The 20,267-nt window shown below is 44.1% G+C and overlaps 1 protein-coding gene across 1 annotated transcript in view; it reads left to right on the forward strand.

Annotated features, from left to right (window-relative positions):
• LOC126474386 (UDP-glucosyltransferase 2-like) overlaps window positions 1-20,267 on the forward strand; it is a 178,411-nt gene that overhangs the window by 138,030 nt on the left and 20,114 nt on the right. The window contains exons 5-6 of the mRNA XM_050101853.1: window positions 13,262-13,484; window positions 13,576-13,795. Of these exons, the coding sequence (XP_049957810.1) occupies window positions 13,262-13,484; window positions 13,576-13,795 (443 nt within the window). The remainder of the gene's footprint in view (window positions 1-13,261; window positions 13,485-13,575; window positions 13,796-20,267) is intronic.

A 20,267-nucleotide genomic window follows, 5' to 3' on the forward strand; every position in this document is an offset into this window, starting at 1 on the left:
TGTTTTTTTCGCTGTATATTACTTCTCTATTAATTGTGAGGAAAGTAAAAGGCACAAAAAATTGATGTTTGCGTATCTTACAGTTTCACATCACAGCTTGATAATGAGGTGTCTATTTTTCGTATATTCGTCACAGTTATTCCGGTACTTAATTTACAAGTAACCTACTGCATAAAATTTGAATTTTGTACAGTGAAAAATGTGGTCGCTGGCTACTTTACGTATGGTTCACGTTAGGTCATACATCGTTACCGATGAAAAGAAGCTAACATATCGAAATTATGTTTAAAGTTGAGATCAGAAAGATATCGATCTCCGTTTCCGAGATTTGGGCTCATATATCTCCGGGAGCGTCGCGACTAGCCGCCAGTTCTGTCGACGCGCAACGAGAATCGTGTGGTCTTCACACGATAGAGAATGCATTTGTTTTGTTTCGCTGACACATTTGGACCTAATGAAATCATTTTATGTCATATATTTCTCCGGTATGAGTTACTAATATTTCTCCATATGCTCTTGACAATTTCATTTAAAATGCCCCGAAATGTAGGTTTCTTAAAGCCAAGTGATCAAGCAGAACCCATTTTCTTGGTTTTGCTGAGGCATCTGAACCTGTTCCAAGCTTTCTTTCTCGTTTATTTCTCTGATACGAGTCCCGAATATTCCTCTATCTGTTTTTGCACATTTCACCTAAAATTCCAATGATAGATAAGTTTATTAACAATAAGCGCACGCTAGCGTCATTGCATTGTTTCAAGTTCTTGACAACAAGATAGGGTTACACCTTAAACATCTCTAGAATTTTCATTCTGAACGTCTACAGCATACACTGGCAGAAATGTGGAAGAAATAATGTCCGTGCTTGTTCACAAAATTTCCCCAAATTATACTTGTCAGTTTCTCCCATGCAGAAACTTTTGGAACAAGCTAAGGCAACTTTCATAGCCGGATGACTCTTTATTCCCATCCAAATGAACTTCCATATTCTTATATTCTGACAGCACACATCGTTATGGATGACATGAACTTTTAATCTTGCCAAGCTGCACTCAAAAGATGACTCCAGGATTTACAAAAGACGAATTTCAATTGTGAACTGTGTCAGACCAGAAGGGCCTTGTAAAACAGTAGTGCACTTCTGGCACAAGTTTTTTGAGCACCATCTTCTACCAATGAATTGAAGTGAATGTGACAAATTACTTATTGCAGCATACTGTTTGCGCAATCTGTTGAGAAACGCCTTCCTCAAAAACGAACATCTATTGATTACAGAAAGCTGTACAACAATCTGGTGGTGGTTTCTCACAACTAGAAGGTATCGTCAAGACACCAATCTACCGTTTACTTTCAAAGTGAAGGTATTGTAAAATGTAGCTTTCTCGTTGTACTTTAGATTGTTCATTTTATAATGTACTTGCCATTTTCAATTTTTATCGTCACAAAAAAGAGTAATGCGAAAATTGACCTTCAAGTTCATTTTCATCATTCTAATTCTACACTCCTGGAAATGGAAAAAAGAACACATTGACACCGGTGTGTCAGACCCACCATACTTGCTCCGGACACTGCGAGAGGGCTGTACAAGCAATGATCACACGCACGGCACAGCGGCCACACCAGGAACCGCGGTGTTGGCCGTCGAATGGCGCTAGCTGCGCAGCATTTGTGCACCGCCGCCGTCAGTGTCAGCCAGTTTGCCGTGGCATACGGAGCTCCATCGCAGTCTTGAACACTGGTAGCATGCCGCGACAGCGTGGACGTGAACCGTATGTGCAGTTGACGGACTTTGAGCGAGGGCGTATAGTGGGCATGCAGGAGGCCGGGTGGACGTACCGCCGAATTGCTCAACACGTGGGGCGTGAGGTCTCCACAGTACATCGATGTTGTCGCCAGTGGTCGGCGGAAGGTGCATGTGCCCGTCGACCTGGGACCGGACCGCAGCGACGCACGGATGCACGCCAAGACCGTAGGATCCTACGCAGTGCCGTAGGGGACCGCACCGCCACTTCCCAGCAAATTAGGGACACTGTTGCTCCTGGGGTATCGGCGAGGACCATTCGCAACCGTCTCCATGAAGCTGGGCTACGGTCCCGCACACCGTTAGGCCGTCTTCCGCTCACGCCCCAACATCGTGCAGCCCGCCTCCAGTGGTGTCGCGACAGGCGTGAATGGAGGGACGAATGGAGACGTGTCGTCTTCAGCGATGAGAGTCGCTTCTGCCTTGGTGCCAATGATGGTCGTATGCGTGTTTGGCGCCGTGCAGGTGAGCGCCACAATCAGGACTTCATACGACCGAGGCACACAGGGCCAACACCCGGCATCATGGTGTGGGGAGCGATCTCCTACACTGGCCGTACGCCACTGGTGATCGTCGAGGGGACACTGAATAGTGCACAGTACATCCAAACCGTCATCGAACCCATCGTTCTACCATTCCTAGACCGGCAAGGGAACTTGCTGTTCCAACAGGACAATGCACGTCCGCATGTATCCCGTGCCACCCAACGTGCTCTAGAAGGTGTAAGTCAACTACCCTGGCCAGCAAGATCTCCGGATCTGTCCCCCATTGAGCATGTTTGGGACTGGATGAAGCGTCGTCTCACGCGGTCTGCACGTCCAGCACGAACGCTGGTCCAACTGAGGCGCCAGGTGAAAATGGCATGGCAAGCCGTTCCACAGGACTACATCCAGCATCTCTACGATCGTCTCCATGGGAGAATAGCAGCCTGCATTGCTGCGAAAGGTGGATATACACTGTACTAGTGCCGACATTGTGCATAGTCTGTTGCCTGTGTCTATGTGCCTGTGGTTCTGTCAGTGTGATCATGTGATGTATCTGACCCCAGGAATGTGTCAATAAAGTTTCCCCTTCCTGGGACAATGAATTCACGGTGTTCTTATTTCAATTTCCAGGAGTTTACATCTGCATGGATTATACTGATTTTCATAACAGGCCTGAAAAGTTTGCATCAATGGGAAAATATTATATATTTCACTCACCTGCCAGTTTCAACTGTGCAACAATTTCTTCCCAAATTCTCTCTCTGAACATAGTGTCTCTATATTTAGGGTTCTTCAAATCGTAAAAGCAAGGATGTTGCGAGACCAGCTCACGGAGCATCACATCCTGCGAGTGGCTCATTTCAGTTTTCCTTGAGTGGCTCGACATCTTTCTGGCAGCCGTACGCCTTTGTGGCGTGCGACTTCCGTCGCAACACTGCTGACTGGTGCAGTGCTGCGGCAGCTGCCGCAACAGTCGCGCGTCGCATCCCAAACTCGAACTGCGCATGCGCCAGCAGGCAACTTCTGACGTCACGTAGCCACCCGTCGCAGTCGCTAGTGTGCGTCGCGTCTTGGACAACGTACCTCCTCGGGCATGTGTGTGTGTGTGTGTGTGTGTGTGTGTGTGTGTGTGTGTGTGTGTGTGTGTGTTCGTCCTTAGGATAAATTAGGTTAATTAGTGTGCAAGCTTAGGGACTGATGACCTAAGCAGTTAAGTCCCATAAGATTTTCATACACATTTGAACATTTTTTTGGATTAATGGTGGGTCAACAAAACTATGCTGAAAGTTAATAGTTCACTACCAGCAATTTTATCCACGTACAAAAGAGAAAGCAAGGGAAAGAAAGGAAATAATTTTGTAATGAAATACACAATTTAAAATTCGAACTGCTGCAGTTGTCACATTGACAGCATGTCTTGTGTTTGAAAGCAAAGCAGCTTGTCTGTTCTTTGTTCTTTATTGGAGAGGCGCTGCGGTGAGTTGAGAAGACGGCGATGGCTTGTGATGTTTCATATGAGGTTATTACAGCAACTCCGTTTATCATATTTCCACGGCAAAGTATGCTGTTTATGTCTTTTCTCCGTTACGTCAGCAAGTCATCCAAAGTGGCGTTTAACAGGCCTCTATCTAAATATACATAACTGTTGGTGATAATCCACAGTTTTAGCATATACACATCTCTTACTCGTTATACGCAACAAATTCTTGTTTCATTACTTTATACACCGCTCGTGAAAATTTTCTGCGGCGATAAAATTGCTCGTCACGCTTGCAAATGACTATCGCGATCGCGAATTCACAGACAGTAAAACCGTTCCTACGCCTGACACACAACTTGTCTAATTGGTTCAAATGGCTCTGAGCACTATGCGACGTAACTTCTGAGGTCATCAGTCGCCTAGAACTTAGAACTAATTAAACGTAACTAACCTAAGGACATCACACACATCCATGCCCGAGGCAGGATTCGAACCTGCGACCGTAGCGGTCGCTCTGTTCCAGACTGTAGCGCCAAGAACCGCACTGCCACTCCGGCCGGCTGACACACAACCGTAATTAGGTTCACTGTGACAGTTACGGATGTTCGTTAAGAAGACAAGTACATTAGTTTTATGGGTCCTTGGCTCTCGCGATGCGTTAAATATAAAAACAGTTTCACTCACATTATAGCAATACTACAACGTGTACTCGCGAAAGCATTGTCAGTACCGGTTGAGACACAGTCCGTTTAGTAATACTCAAACCGTACGAGCGTTCTGTTGATAATGATCACTTCAGTTTTTATTACGGAATGCGTAGGTAATCCCAATCGTCAGTAGGTAAGCTTCCTGATTCGCTGTCTCGGCAAGTTTTTGTATCTCAAATCAACAACTTGCGTCCCGCCATATTACCGCACACACTCTTACTATCGCTACTCCATTGTTACTTTCGTTATCGCTCTCTGTGCATTCATGTCTAAATTTACATAGAAATTCTTAACATTACAGTGAATATTACATATGTAGATAATATCAACAAAAGAAATTAAAGTCTTTCCATATTCAAGTAATAAAACATACGCTGATCAGCCATAACAGCATGACCACCGACCTAATACCGATATAACCCGCCCACGCAACAGCAGCGTCACCTGGCGGGGAATGACTGCTAATCACGCAAACGCACTGTGCGTGTAGTGTTCGTGATCGTGCTGTCCGCGTGTAGGTTGGGGAAGGCGCGCGATCTATCTGAGTTTGACCGAGAGCAGATTGTAACGGTCCGGAGGCTCAGCACGAGCATTTCGGGAACTGCACGACTGCGTGTTCCAGGAGAGCTGTGGTGAGTGTCTTCGACACGTGGAGAAACCAAGGAGAAACCACGTCCAGACGTCGGGGGTTGGGCGGCCACCCTTCATTACAGATATCGGACGCCGTCAGCTGGGCAGGCTGGTAAAACAGGAGAAACGGTGAGCCGTGGCGGAACTAACATTAGACTTTAATGCTAGGCAGAGTACAAGTGTGTCTGAAAACACAGTGCACCGAACACTCCTAACGATAGGCCTCCGCAGCCTACGATCCACACATGTGCCAATGTCAACACCACGACACTAAGATTGAAAGGGCACGTGATCACCGGCATTGGACGTTCGCGCAGTGATAGGGCGTCGCATGGTCTGATGAATCCCGATACCTTCTTCATCATGCCGACGGGAAGCCGCGAATCCATCGTCTTCCAAGGGATTAGCTCCTTGCCAGCTATACTGCGGGACGCAGACAAGCTGGCGCGGCTCCGCTATGTTCTGGGGAGCATTCACGAGGGCATCCATGAGTCCAGTGGAGCTCGTGCAAGGCACCGTGATAACCAAGCAGTATCGTACACTAGTTGCAGACCATCACATACGCCCTTTCATGACGATCATGATTTATGACGACAGTGGCATTTTTCATCAAGATAATGCGCCAAGTCACTTGGTCAGGAGCGTGTTGGTGTGGTTCGAGGAACACAGTGGCGAGTTACAATTGATGTGCTGGCCCCAAAACTCGCCAGATCTGAATACGATGGAACACATCTGGGATGTGGTTGAACGTGACGTCAGAGCTTATTGGCGGCCTCCCTAGTATTTACGGGAATTAGATGGCTAGTGTGTGCAGATGTGATGCCATTTCTCTACCAAGGCCTCATTGCTCCCATGCCACAAAGTGTTGACGCTGTTATCCGTCCAGAGGTCGAGGTACAGGCTATTAGGAAGGTGGTCATAATGTTCTGGCTGAACAGTGTATTTAGCTATTACTGAAAAGGAAATAAATTGCAGCTATATTTTAACGTCATTTCCAAGCATAGCTGTGCTATACCATCAAAGATGTGAAAACCTAGTCTAAGAAAGCGAAAGAAATGATAGAAAAAAAAGAGAAAAAATTACCTATCACTAATGGCTATATCTCCACAAGCGATATGTGCAAGCAAAAGAGGCGCATTGTATCAAGATATGTAAACGCATACTTAGTAATTGTCACGTTGACAGCGTAAGTCTTCTATTTATTTTATTTTATTTTAGTTATTTTTATTTTTTTGTTTCTTTATTTAACCTGACAAGATTAGGGCCATCTGGTTATGTCATCTTTTATATCTAACCAGGCGTTCTATATATTTAACGTTGCACATGTTACGATACGCATGTTATACTATATTTAAAAATGAAACATCCCAACAGTAAAGATAAAATAAACACACACTTTGTATTTGTTCATAGTAAGCACAACAAAATTTTAATTATGAGTTACAGCAGCGATAGGCGCTAGTGAAAGGGGTGGAAGAAGGGGAGAAAGAGGAAGTGATAATACTCAGTTAATGAATGCAAGGCAAAAGTAAGTGGCTTGAATCGTAGAAAAAGGGAGAGAGACAGAAGGGTAACTGGGAAAAGACAGGAGCTTTGGCTTTGCTATTCGGCAGAGGGAAAGTTGGTAATATACGTTAATTTTTGGTGAAACGCTGTGAGGGCGGCAGAGCGAGGTGCTTCAGCTTTTTAAAAGCAACAGGAGGCCGAATTGTGCGCAGAGTGCTAGGAAACTTGCTCCAGTGGCGGATAGCAACAACAAGTAGTTTGCGAATATTTTAGTTTTATGAATAGATGCAACTAAGACAAGTGGGACCTCGTGTTTCGATTGAGATGAGATGAAAGGAATTTAAGCTCTGACGTGAGCTACTGGGGTGCTTGTGCACCGAGGAGCCGATGAAGCTGGCGGTGGCGTACAGTGAACGTGTCTGAGCACAATTTGTCGGTTATGGACTGTAGATTAAAACCTAAGAAATTGCAAAAGAGCAAGTAGTTAAGGAGATGAGAGCTGGATAAGCTGAAGCAACGAGAGGTTGTAGAGAAGATCAGAGGGAGCTCTAGACAGCGGTTGACAAGAACAGGGGAAAAAAGGAATGCAGTAGAAGACGAACGGGTATCAGGAGAAATGATATAGTGAAAGCAACACGGGATGAAATAGGGAAAAAGACAAGGCCTTGTAGAAATCCTTGAATATAACAGGAGATATTGTATGAAGTTGATGAAAGAAGAAAATATAAAAATGCAGCAAATGAAGAAGGGGAAAAGCAATACAAAAGTCTAAAAAATGGGACTGACCGTAAGTGCAAAATGGCTAACGAGAAATGACTAGAGGACAAATGGAAGGATTTAGAAGCATTTTTATTAGGCGAAAGACAGATATCGCCCACAGAAAAATTAAAGACACGTTTGGAGAAAAGAGAAGCAGCTGTATGAATATCAAGATTTCAGATGGAAGACCAGTATCAAGTAAAGAAGGGAAAGCAGAAAGGGGAAGGAGTACGGAGAGGGTCTACGCAAGTCGAATGAAATTGAAGTCAAATTTATAGAAGGGTAAGAGGACATAGATGAGATGAGCTGGGAGATATATACTGCGAGAAGAATTTGACAGAACATTCAAAGACATAAGTCGAAACAAGACCCAGGGACTACACGTTATTCCGTCATAACTAGTAATAGCCTCGGGAGAGCCAGCGATGACAAAACTATTCCACTTGGTGTGCAAAATGTAGGAGACAGACGAAATACCCTCAGACTTCAAGAAGAATGTAATAATCCCAGGTGCTGACTTGTGTTTGTATTACCGAACTTTCAGTTTAATAAGTCATGGTTGCAAAATTCTAGCACGAAATTCTTACAGAAGAATGGAAAAACTTGTAGAAGCTGACCTTGGGTGATGATCAGTTTCGATCCCGGAGAGATGTAGTAACAGAAGATTCAAATGGTTCAAATGGCTCTGAGCACTATGGGACTCAACTTCTGAGGTCATTAGTCCCCTAGAACTTAGAACTAGTTAAACCTTACTAACCTAAGGACATCACACACATCCATGCCCGAGGCAGGATTCGAACCTGCGACAGTAGCGGTCTCGCGGTTCCAGACTGCAGCGCCTAGAACCGCACGGCCACTTCGGCCGGCCAGTAACAGAAGAGGCAATACTAACCCAACGACTTATTTTAGAAGATAGCATTTCGATACGCCCGCTAAACCCGCTGGGCAGAATAAGTGATTAGGATTGTGGGAGGGGCCAAATAAAGTTCGGGTCAGTTTCATCCTAAAATTGTAGTTTATTGTAATTTAATAACACATTTACAACCAAAACGGCACATAGCCGAACAAACGGCTAAAGGCCACGATTAAATTTCAAAATTTTAAAATATATTACCATAAGCCTTAAATTTTAAGTAGCTGAAACCGGACTAAAAGAAAAGACAACACAATGGCAATAACCTTTTAACAAATATCCACTTGCCAGAATTCAAACTTACTTACATAAAACACAGTAAAACCAAGAATTTCTTTTATTATTGACTATAATAGGTTATAAACAGACAAACACCGGTGAGAAAGACAGTAGCCGGCCGGAGTGACCGTGCGCTTAAAGGCGCTACAGTCTGGAACCGCGTGACCGCTACGGTCGCAGGTTCGAATCCTGCCTCGGGCATGGATGTGTGTGATGTCCTTAGGTTAGTTAGGTTTAAGTAGTTCTAAGTTCTAGGGGACTGATGACCACAGCAGTTAAGTCCCATAGTGCTCAGAGCCATTTGAACCATTTGAGAAAGGCAGTAATGACAAAAGCACTCAGAAGCCTCCAGGGGGTCGGTCTGCCCTCGTTCACTTACATGATACAGGTGGTGAGCCCAACTACACTTGATCCGTCGGAACCCAACCAAAAGACAGCCGCGGACCGACCGACAAACGACTTCCTTGCCACCAATGGGTACACGAGAATTCAAATACAAAATGTTACGGGTGTGATTATCCACAATCAAATATGTATATGTATTAAGCTGTCAAACTACACACCATGTTGGACAGCGAAAACAGGTGAGGAAAGGACAATGCCTGAAATTACGTCAGTGGCCAGGCCAGGTAACCGGAACACTAACGGCCACAAGGCAGAAAATTCCGCTGGTGCACTTGAATTGCAGTCAACCAATATTGTTAATTCCACCGCATGGCGGCTAAATTTCAGCAATACAAACATTCGGTGTTGCTCACAGGAAAAACTCCCCAACAGCGAACCACCGAAACGAACCACACAACGTGAATGGACTTGGCTTGGGTACTTGAAACCACTACTCAACTTTGACGTCCTGGATCGGTGAACCACGAACCTCGTAGCGATCGGACAGCCCACACACGCTCCGACACTGCGCAGAGACCGGCAGCGGACCCAGCCGACTGCACCGTGCGGAGATAACTTCCCTGGTCCGCAGCAACCGACCGACTCCCTCAGAATGGTTCAAATGGCTCTGAGCACTATGGGACTTAACATCTGTGGTCATCAGACTAACCTAAGGACTTATTGATTGGCGACTCCATGTTGTCTTGTGCACTACGACCAGATAACAGGTATACTTGAAAAAAGAGACAGCATTGGTCGTATATTTTTTACTATTGCAAAATCGATTTTCTGTCACTGAGTGACCATCTTCAGTGCTAGAAGTTAAAAAATTTTTTTCACATTACGATCAGAGAGTACAACATAGAAAATCACAATTACATCTGCATATGAACAAAACACTTTTTAGAAACAAACCTATATTGTATAACTTAAATTGGGATGCACTGTTGTCACTAAGCTTACGGCAATCACATAGACTGAGGTTGCTGTTTACCTGCACTTGTTTAGCAGACCTCGGTGTGACGGGGCTTGACACGCCCTCTATGTGATGTGTGTCACGTGAAGACATAGTATTATGAATTATTAACACTAAATAACTCTTGTACTTTTATGAATGGTGTAGTAATTCAAATTTAAAATGTACGTACAACACATAGCAGACGCAGGAGAATATCTAAAAAACATTGGCGTATTGTTTTTAACTATAAAACATAAAATAGATCGATGATAAGTTGTTAGAGTGCAGAACATATAAAAAGCAAAAGATAATGCCAAAGAATAATAAATGAACAACATAAAAAGAGGCGCAACACAGGTCTTTCTTAAAAAACATAACACCCACCATCTGCCGTGGGAAGTCAAAAGTACAACGTTCGTAAATTATGTAACAAACGTTAATACCAAGGAGTCAAATATATAAAAAATAACGTTAATACCAAGGAGTCAAATATATTAAAAAAATCACAGTACGAAACTGCCGTTACTTAATAATCAAAATACCGTGCAAATATAAGGTGTGAACAAGTAGTATACACCAATCATCGAGAAACCATCATGAGGAAGAACAAGTAATAGTGTCACTTATACCAAAATATACATCGTACTTTAGAGAAATTAAACATAGACTATGCACGATATCCAGCACTTATTCAAATAGCAAAGGAATTGTTAAAGTACATTAAAAATAATTACGTAAAATGATAACCGGTTTGTATTACTTTGTGTCAACGCCTACGAGATGTCGACTGTCGTAAAATTATGTTCAGTAGGCGTCCGTAAGTTCTGTAAATTACAGAACAAAAAAGAAAGATGCATCTTTTAAGAAACCGAAATTAGTAATGTTATTAAAACAAACTGAAAACATGTGTCAATGTGTTGAGATAGTTGAAATAGCGGCCATTATACGTGTTCTCGTAGCGACTATGACTGAGGCGTTGTATATAAGGGATAACAAGCAGCTGATTATGAATTGAAAATTGTGATAAATGACCCCAAGTTGACTTTATTTCATAGTAAATCGGAGAAGCATTCCCAGAAATGTGTGCTTCTCGATATCGTTTGCTCGTTAAGTAGCACTATATCAGGAGCTTTATTATGACAAAAGATCTCCATCTCTTCCATAAGGTCGAGAAGGCGACCTTTTTTACCCTTGTGCAACAACTTCAATTGCGATGTCAAATCTGGAGTTGTATGACCAGTTGCTACCAGATGGGCTGCGAAATTCGATTTTTCAGCAATATCTTTTCTCTCAAGTGCAACATGCTCACGGAACCTTGTTTCTAATTTTCGTCCTGTTTGCCCTATGTAACCTGCATTACACGTGGCACACACAGGTTTGTAAACACCTGATTCATGTAAGACTTTGCGTTCAAGAATGTTATTCCTTAAAAGCACGCCCAGTCTGTTATACAATATAGGTTTGTTTCTAACAAGTGTTATGTTCATATGCAGATGTAATTGTGATTTTCTATGTTGTACTCTCTGATCGTAATGTGAAAAAAATTTTTTAACTTCTAGCACTGAAGATGGTCACTCAGTGACAGAAAATCGATTTTGCAATAGTAAAAAATATACGACCAATGCTGTCTCTTTTTTCAAGTATAACCTAAGGACATCACACACATCCACGCCCGAGGCAGGATTCGAACCTGCGACCATAGCGGCCACGCGTTTCCAGACTGAAGCGCCCAGAACCGCACGGCCACACCGGCCGGCCGACTCCCTCAGAATGCCGACAACATCTAAAATAGTCGTCAATGAAAATAACACCAACTACACACACAACCTGACAAACACTTGCACGAAGACCTGAACGAAGCATGCACGAAGACAAATCGAGAGTCGATGCGCACACACACACACACACACACACACACACACACACACACACACACACACACACACACACAGCCGACTCATGAACGATCGGCGAGCCAAAACGCGTCGTCCGGTAGGACGACCGACCGACGATCCAGCTAGACCGTGGCCCGGCTCAAGTGATGCGTGGCGGCAATGGTCGGGCGAGCCATGTCGACGCAGACCTCACTGCTCCTGCCCGCCTGCACTAGTGCCGCATTGCAACTCCCCGACTGGCAGGTCCGCTCTGCGCTCCAGACGCGTTCCAACTGACTGGCAGCCCGAACTCGCTTACGACAGACAACGACCGGGAAGTAATAGCAATCGAGCATAGATACTACCAGAGGGGTATATCGATAAGCGCTGCTAGTGTCAGTCAGAGTGAGGCAAAAATCAGCAACTCAGTGACGGTAGTAATTTAATTTAACGTAGTGAGGTGGAATTTAACGTAGTGAGGTACGTTAAAAACAGGGTTTAAAGTACATAATGGCGGGAACACGAGCCACGCACGGCTCACGTTTGTACTCTTTGAGGAAGCTTTTGACAGTGTCGACTCGATTACTCTCTTTGATATTCTGAAGGTAGCAGGGGTAAAATACAGGGAGCGAAATGCTATTCACGATTTGTACAGAAACCAGACGGCAGTTAGAACAAAGGACGTAGAAGAGGAGTTGAACGGAATGGACAATGTCTTGAAAGGAGGACACAAGATGAACATCAACAAAAGCAAAATAAGGCTAACGGGATGTAGTCGAATTAAACCAGATGATGCTGAGGGAATTAGAAAACGGGACACAAAGTACTAGATAAGATATGATACCTGGGCTATTTGATGGCCAACGTAGACAGGATATAAAAATTAGGCTGGCCATGGCAAGAAAAGCGTTTCTAAAGAAGGGAAATTTGTTAATATAGGATACAGATTTAAGTGTTGGGAAGTCTTTTCTGAAGGAATTTGTATGGAGTGTAGCCATGCATGGAAGTAAAACAAGGACGATAAACAGTTTAGACAAGATGAGCATAGAAGCTTCTGAATTGCGGCACTACCGAAGAATGTTGAAGACACAATGGGTAGATCGCGTAACCGATGAGGGGATACTAAACAGAACTCTGAAGACAAGAAATTTCTCACACAAATTGACTAAAAGAAAGGATCCGTTGATAGGACACATTCTGAGATATCAAGTGGTCATCAATTTAGTGTCGGAGAGAAGCGTGGCGGTACAAGTCGTAGAGGGAATCCAAGAGATGAATATAGCAAGGAGATTCATCAGGATGGAGGTTGTAATAGTTATTCTGAGATGAAGAGGCTTGCATTGGGTAGAACAACTTGGAGAGCTGCATCAGATCAGTTTTCAGATTAAATACATAACAACAAAGAACTCTTTTTTTCTGTTTAAGTTACTCTTAGTATGTTCTTATCAACGTGAGTAAATGCCTCAAAAATGTTTTCTTTTCAAACAGGAGATCCAGAAGTTCTTAGACGGAGCGGACAATGGCTTCATATATTTCAGTTTAGGATCGAACATGAGAAGTATTTTCCTCTCTAAAGAGATAAGAGACGCATTCCTGTACGCTTTCTCTAAACTTCCGCAAAGAATACTGTGGAAGTTCGAGGAGGTTGACCTCCCCGGAAAACCAGAGAACGTGATGGTGTCGAAGTGGCTACCGCAGCAGGACGTACTAGGTACGAGTGGTGAACAGACTTCAGTAGTACATGACGATGTCGTTACTAAGTTGTAAATTGCTTGTAAATTGAAAGGAAATTTCTGTTTCAGCTCATCGTAACATCCGGCTGTTCATCACACAGGGAGGTCTGCAGAGCTTCAACGAGGCGGCGTACTTTGGTGTTCCTCTCCTAGGGATACCGTGTTTCGCTGACCAGCCCTACAATATTGCCAAGATGGTTAGCGCCGGAATAGGAGAGAAAATGGAACTGGGCGAAATAAACAAAGAATCACTTCTCCGAGTAATACGACGCCTTCTTGACACTCCGAGGTTAGTTCCTAAGCTTTGCAAGTTGTACACATAATGGGTGATCAAAAAGTTTCGGTTCGAAGGCCTTAAACTCTAGAATCTTTATACCTATCAGGCAAAATCGTCGTGAGCATTGAGACAATCGTCCTACCGACGCACCAGGTTGAAGATAGCCGTTTGGTAGAACACCGTCTCCTGCTGCGAGAGGAATTCCGTAACTGCCTGCTGCACATTCTCGTCCGATAGAAATCTTCGGCCCTTCAAGGCCATATTTAAGGGATAGAAGCTATGATAATTGCGAGGGGATAGGTCAGGATTATAGAGTGGGTGTTCGAGTTTCACCCACTTGAATCGGCGTAGCTGCGTTGCAACATTTGCCTTATGGGGACGTGCGTTATGAAGCAACAGCACCTGTCGCAAAACTTCACAACGGCGGTTTTCGACAGACGTGCTGTCCCAGCGTATTCTTCATTCTTCGTCGTATGTTTACCGGCACTTGTTCGGGAGCCAAGAAAAGAATAATAGCACGTTGGTCCTGCTTGGACAACGTGACCATAGTTCATGCTTCCGCATTTATGGCACGCAAGTCAGAAATTCACGAATGCCACACTAATCCCTTGCCTACACGTCGGTGCTGATATACCGGGTTATCAAAAAGTCAGTATAAATTTGGAAACTGAATAAATCACGGAATAATGTAGATAGAGAGGTACAAATTGACACACGTCCTTGGAATGACATTGGGTTTTATTAGAACCGAAAAAAACAAAGTTCACAAAATGTCCGACAGATGAAGCTGGACAGGAAAACGTCAGTGACTGCGCATGGCAATCATGTATAAAAGGAGCTGTAATGAGAGAGAGAATCAGATGCGCCAGCAGTCGCAGCATGTTGACGTTACCTGAAAAGGCGCTTTTAATGAAGCTGTATTATCAGAATGGGGAACGTGCTAGTTCAGCGTTACGATCCTATCGCCATAGGAAGAGGATTCGAAGGGGTAAAGGTCCGTTGACAAATGCAGCTGTGGCGAGAATGATTTCGAACTTCGAAGCCACGGGTTGTTTAGACGATAGACCCCGTAGTGGCCGACCGAGCACAAGGCGTAATGCTGCTGAGACAGTTCAGGAAGAAATGGAGATTGTAGCGGGTTCGTCTGTGCACGGGGAAGCCAGCGCACACTACTGTTTGGCTGGAACTTAGGCGTACTCTCCGATGCTATCCGTACAAAATCCATCGGCATCATGAACTGTTACATGTCGATTTAGTGAAGCGGAGGGCATTTGCGGTGTGGGCGTTTCAAAAGATGGCGGAAGATGACGATTGGTTGAGTATTTCATTTCATGCTCCGAGGGTCAACACCCACAACTGCAGAATTTGGGCTACCGAAAATCCTAGAACTGTCGTGGAAACTCCATTGCACGACGAGAAAGTCACGGTATGGGTTGGATTTACCACATCTACCGTTATCGGGCCTTTTTTCTTCGAGGAAATTCGTGATTCTGGTTTTGTAACTGCTACCGTGACGGGTGAGAGGTACGCCGATATGTTACAGAATCGCATCATCCCAAGCCTGGCTAATAAACACCTGCTGGAACGTACGATGTTTATGCAGGATGGCGCTCCACCCCATATTGCTAGACGCGTGAAAGATCTCTTGCGCGCGTCGTTTGGTGATGATCGTGTGCTCAGCCGCCACTTTCGTCATGCTTGGCCTCCCAGGTCCCCAGACCTCAGTCCGTGCGATTATTGGCTTTGAGGTTACCTGAAGTCGCAAGTGTATCGTGATCCACCGACACCTCTAGGGATGCTGAAAGACAACATCCGACGCCAATGCCTCACCTTAACTCCGGACATGCTTTACAGTGCTGTTCACAACATTATTCCTCGACTACAGCTATTGTTGAGGAATGATGGTGGAAATATTGAGAATTTCCTGTAAAGAACATCTTTGCTTTGTCTTACTTTGTTATGTTAATTATTGCTATTCTGATCAGATGAAGCGCCATCTGTCGGACATTTTTTGAACTTTTGTATTTTTTTGGTTCTAATGTCATTCCAAGCATGTGCGTCAATTTGTATAAACTCTGAGCGCTATGAGACTTAACATCTGAGGCCGTCAGTCCCCTAGAAATTAGAACTACTTAAACCTAACTAACCTAAGGATATCACACACATCCACGTCCGAGGCAGGATTCGAACCTGCGACCGTAGCGGTCGCGCGGTTCTGAACTGAAGCGCCTAGAACCGCTCGGCCACAACGGCCGGCACCAGTAGTGTTTTCACGTTTCAGTATTGATGTATGGACTTATAGGACTACAGTCATCGACTTTGAAAATGAACTAGTGCAAACATCAAACGTTCTTCCGTACTTTCATCTATGCCTAGTCTGCAGTTTTCTGATTCTCTAAGTTTTTCGAATTTTCTTCCATTTGTTTACATTAAATTGTTTGAGGATATGACCTGATCTTCCGTGTTAGCTAATGTGGCGAGCTATAGCTCTCGCAGCAAATTTTTGAATTCGATTCCTTTTTTCAGACCGATGTGATGTTTCTAAACATCTAGTAGTGCCTATAATAGCTGCAAGATGATATTGTCTGCACATTCCGCTGTTGTGCACAAGTATTACAATATGAACCGTAGATTGCTGGGTAAGATGACCATACAGGTATACAGAGATGAAGAGATTGGTGCTGATTAGAAAGAACTGAAAGGTAACAAAACGACACGAGAAACTAGTGACAATTAAAAAATATAAACATAAACTAACAAAGATGAGTGGAAGCTGAATCATTAAGATGCAGACATATTACTGGTTGGCCGGCCGCTGTGGCCGAGCGGTTCTAGGTGCTTCAGTCCGGAGCCGCGCTGCTGCTGCTGCGGTCGCAGGTTCGAATCCTGTCTCGGGCATTGATGTGTGTGATGTCCTTAGGTTAGTTAGGTTTAAGTAGTTCTAAAGTCTAGGGGACTGATGACCTCAGATGTTAAGTCCCATAGTGCTCAGAGCCATTTGAACCATTTGGAAAGGAAATAACGTAGAAAATAGAAAAAGGCTGTTCGCAGGGATCAGCGTGTGGCCCAGAGTTTTGGGATGTAGCATTGCAGCCGAGACTACAGAAGTTACATGACGGCGGTACGTAAGCGGAGACGACGTGTTATTTGTTGTAAGAGATGACCAGCAGAATTGTAGAAGACAAATGTAACGCGATGTTCCATGACCTTGGAGGATGGTGTCGAAGTGGCAGATTGTCACTAGTACTTCACAAAACTTCGTACCTCTTGCTGAAAGGGAACTTAGCAAGAAAGCCTAGCATAAAATTAAATAAAAAATTGTTAAGGCTTTCGTGACCACTTGTTGACAAACTGCCTATTGGCTTCTGTCTCGGGTTCTTCGGCCGACGTTCACCTGATGATTTTCCTGACGTTTCGCCAGCACGAGTGGCTAGCATTGTCAAAGCTTCACCTTCCAATGCCGATGGTGAACTGGAGCCGAGCTCGCGGACGCAGACTATATGTACCTGGCGCGCCAACGTCCGAGGGCTTCTCCGCGGTCATTTCCGGTGCGTTTCTCCTCTTGCTACCTGCAACGGTCGTTCGCTGCAGTACGGGAAGCCAGGATCCGTTTACCTTAAGGCTTTCCTCTTTCTTGTTGAAGCTGTTCGTGTGTTTTTGTATTTCTACAGCTTCTCTGAACAAGCGGGTGTGATAGTGCTTCTCTACAGCCAGAACTTCCGTGTCGGCGAATTTTATTACGTGGTCGGTCTCACTCAGTGCGTGCTCTGCCACGGCCAATTAAATGATGTAACGATGAGAATAAGCACATAAAGAGATTTGTAGGGCTATTCCCGGACGAAAGGCAGGCAGGCACAAAGGGGACAATAGTGATGAACAAAATTATAATCATTGCAAACAGGCAATTTCAGCTTCCCCTGAAAACAATCAGAGCATATCACCAATATATATTAGCATCAGTCGTAGGATATGGTGTGACCGTTTGGGCTCATAGATTGAAGCTTTTGAAGCCAATCTCATTAGTGAGAAGAGTTCAGCGAGGAGTGTTACTAAGATTAACGGACGCCTACTGCACTATCATAAGTCATTCTTTGTTAGTAATTGTGGGCTATGTCCACTGGACTTGAAAATTAGGAAAACTGGAGCCCTTCATTGGTTAAAGAAAGGCAATCAAATGGAAGAAGGAAGCATACTTGGAACTGGGGCCAATACGAAGAAGTCAGTACAAGATCGCATATTACAACTGTGGCAGAATGAATGGTCACTTTAGATACAGGAAGGAGAACATGTGAATTTCTCCCTAACGTCAGAGAAAGCCTAAAAATGAGATTTCCTAACCTGTCGAGTGGACTGATACATTCCCTGATCCGTCACGACCCGCATGCTACGCATCCATAAAAAATCAAAAGACAGATGAATGATAGTTACGCCTGCGGCTATTTGGGCACTGTAGAGTACACACTGTCGGAGTATCCAGGAAAGCGAAGGAAGAGATCATGAAGCATTCAAATACACGTCGCAGTGCTGCCATCCTGTCGAGACAACATATTGTGCAGATGAAGAGAAGACAACTGAGGTCGACAACCACAATTCTTTCTTAAGAATTTATATTCCTTTGCTGCCAGTAATCACGGAAGTATGGATTCGAAGAGGTAACAGTGAATCGTGGAATTGCTTCTTACAGTGGAAACTCTGCAGTCTTGCTGCCGTACACCGAAGGAATCGGGCGGACGATGGCTGTTGACTGCGGTAGTGTGAAGGCGGATCAAGTAGAGGCAACAACAGCCTCCAGGTTAAATACACCAAAATAAATGAACAAAAACGACAGATTCCGTAGTACAGACAGTAGCATTAGTAGTTTGGTAACTGGTTAAGGGTTTTATTATACTTTTGTAGTAGTAGGAGTAGTTGTAGTTGTAATATTAGCATTTTTGTAGTATTAGTTTTTATATTCATTACCAGAAATAAACAACGAATATATAAAGTCATTATTATCAAAGAAAGTGTGTCTTGTATAGCCTATTTTAGCTTCTGATATAACAGGGCGTAATTGTAAAGAATAAGTAAATAAATGATATATTCGTAAACGCTTTTCGTTTATGAAGGTTAAACAGTAGGTATGCTAGAAACCAACAATAAATTAATAAGAGAAACTAGCGACGCTGACTGTCTCTGTGTGGAGAATGTTAATGTTTAGGTTGGAAACGATGTGCTGACGTGTTCATATTACCGTATGTGCTAGAAAATACTTGTGTGGAAGATCAGGTGTGAAACGATATATTGAAAATCAGTAGACGTGATGCAAATGCGTACAGGTACAGACAAACAAACGATTACAAGTTCAGAAAAATTTGATTATTTTCGCAAGAGAAAGTGGTTCACAAACTGAGCAAGTCAATAAAGCTTTTCTTTTCTTTTTTTAACGTGGTGTGTGGCAGTGCCTTCGGCTTCACCGAATCTACGTGTACTTGTGTGTGGTTTTTTTGTTGTTTTTTTTCGGGGATCTATTTATTTACAAAACAAATCGTGGGCATTGGAGGGCATGGTCGGTAACAATAAGGCCTCGTGGCCCACGACCATCCTCGGTTTATGGGGCGTGGGTTTAGGGTTCTTAGATTCTGTGCAGCGCGTGCTGCTTCCCACTGCTTCCTTTTGTGTAGTTGCACCAGTCGGCAGCTCGGCGAGTGTTGTCGTTTCGCGGCGGCCGCTGTGCTCGTTCTGGTAGGATGTTGACCGTCTCCACCACTTTGCGCTTACATTTTAACTCTTTACTTATAGTCTAGTTCTAGTTAATCTATCTCTAAGAAAACTATGTTGTTATAGGTGGTCGCATAGCCAACAGAGTGGGGGAGGTGGGGGGGGGGGAGAGGGGGGGGGGATTAGACTTATTTACTACATCTTTATGTTAATCTAGGTCCTTAATCTACTACTTACATGTTGTTGTACATGGTATCTTTTGTTAGGTGACTGACTGCTGTGGTGGTGCCTGCCTTAATTAACAAAGAGTGGTACCTCGGATTATGTGGTTCAACTAATTTTCCAAAACTTTGGCTGTTGTGGTGGTGACAGATCTTACTAACAGAACATGTTCGTCACTAAAGCGTTGGTCCACCTCTAGCCCTTTCGCAAGCCGTTATTCGGAATGGCACTGATTGATGGAGTTGTTGGAAGTCATCCTGATGAATATCGTGCAAAATTCTGGCCAACTGGTGCGTTAGATCGTCAAAATCCCGAGGTGGTTGGAGGGGCTTGCCCGTAAAGCTACAAACGTTCCCAATTGAGCAGAGACGCGGCGACCTTGCTGGCCAAGGTAGGACTTGACGAGCAAGAAGAAAGGCAGCAGGAACCTCATCATGCGCGGGCGGGCATTATCTTGCTGAAATGTAAGTCCAGGATGGCTTGTCATGAAGGGGAACACAACCAGGTCTAGAATATCGCCTACGTACGGCTGTGCCGTGAGAGTGTCGTGGACGACAACCAAAAG

The sequence above is a fragment of the Schistocerca serialis genome, chromosome 4 (genome assembly GCF_023864345.2).
Source record: "Schistocerca serialis cubense isolate TAMUIC-IGC-003099 chromosome 4, iqSchSeri2.2, whole genome shotgun sequence".
Lineage (NCBI taxonomy): Eukaryota > Metazoa > Arthropoda > Insecta > Orthoptera > Acrididae > Schistocerca > Schistocerca serialis.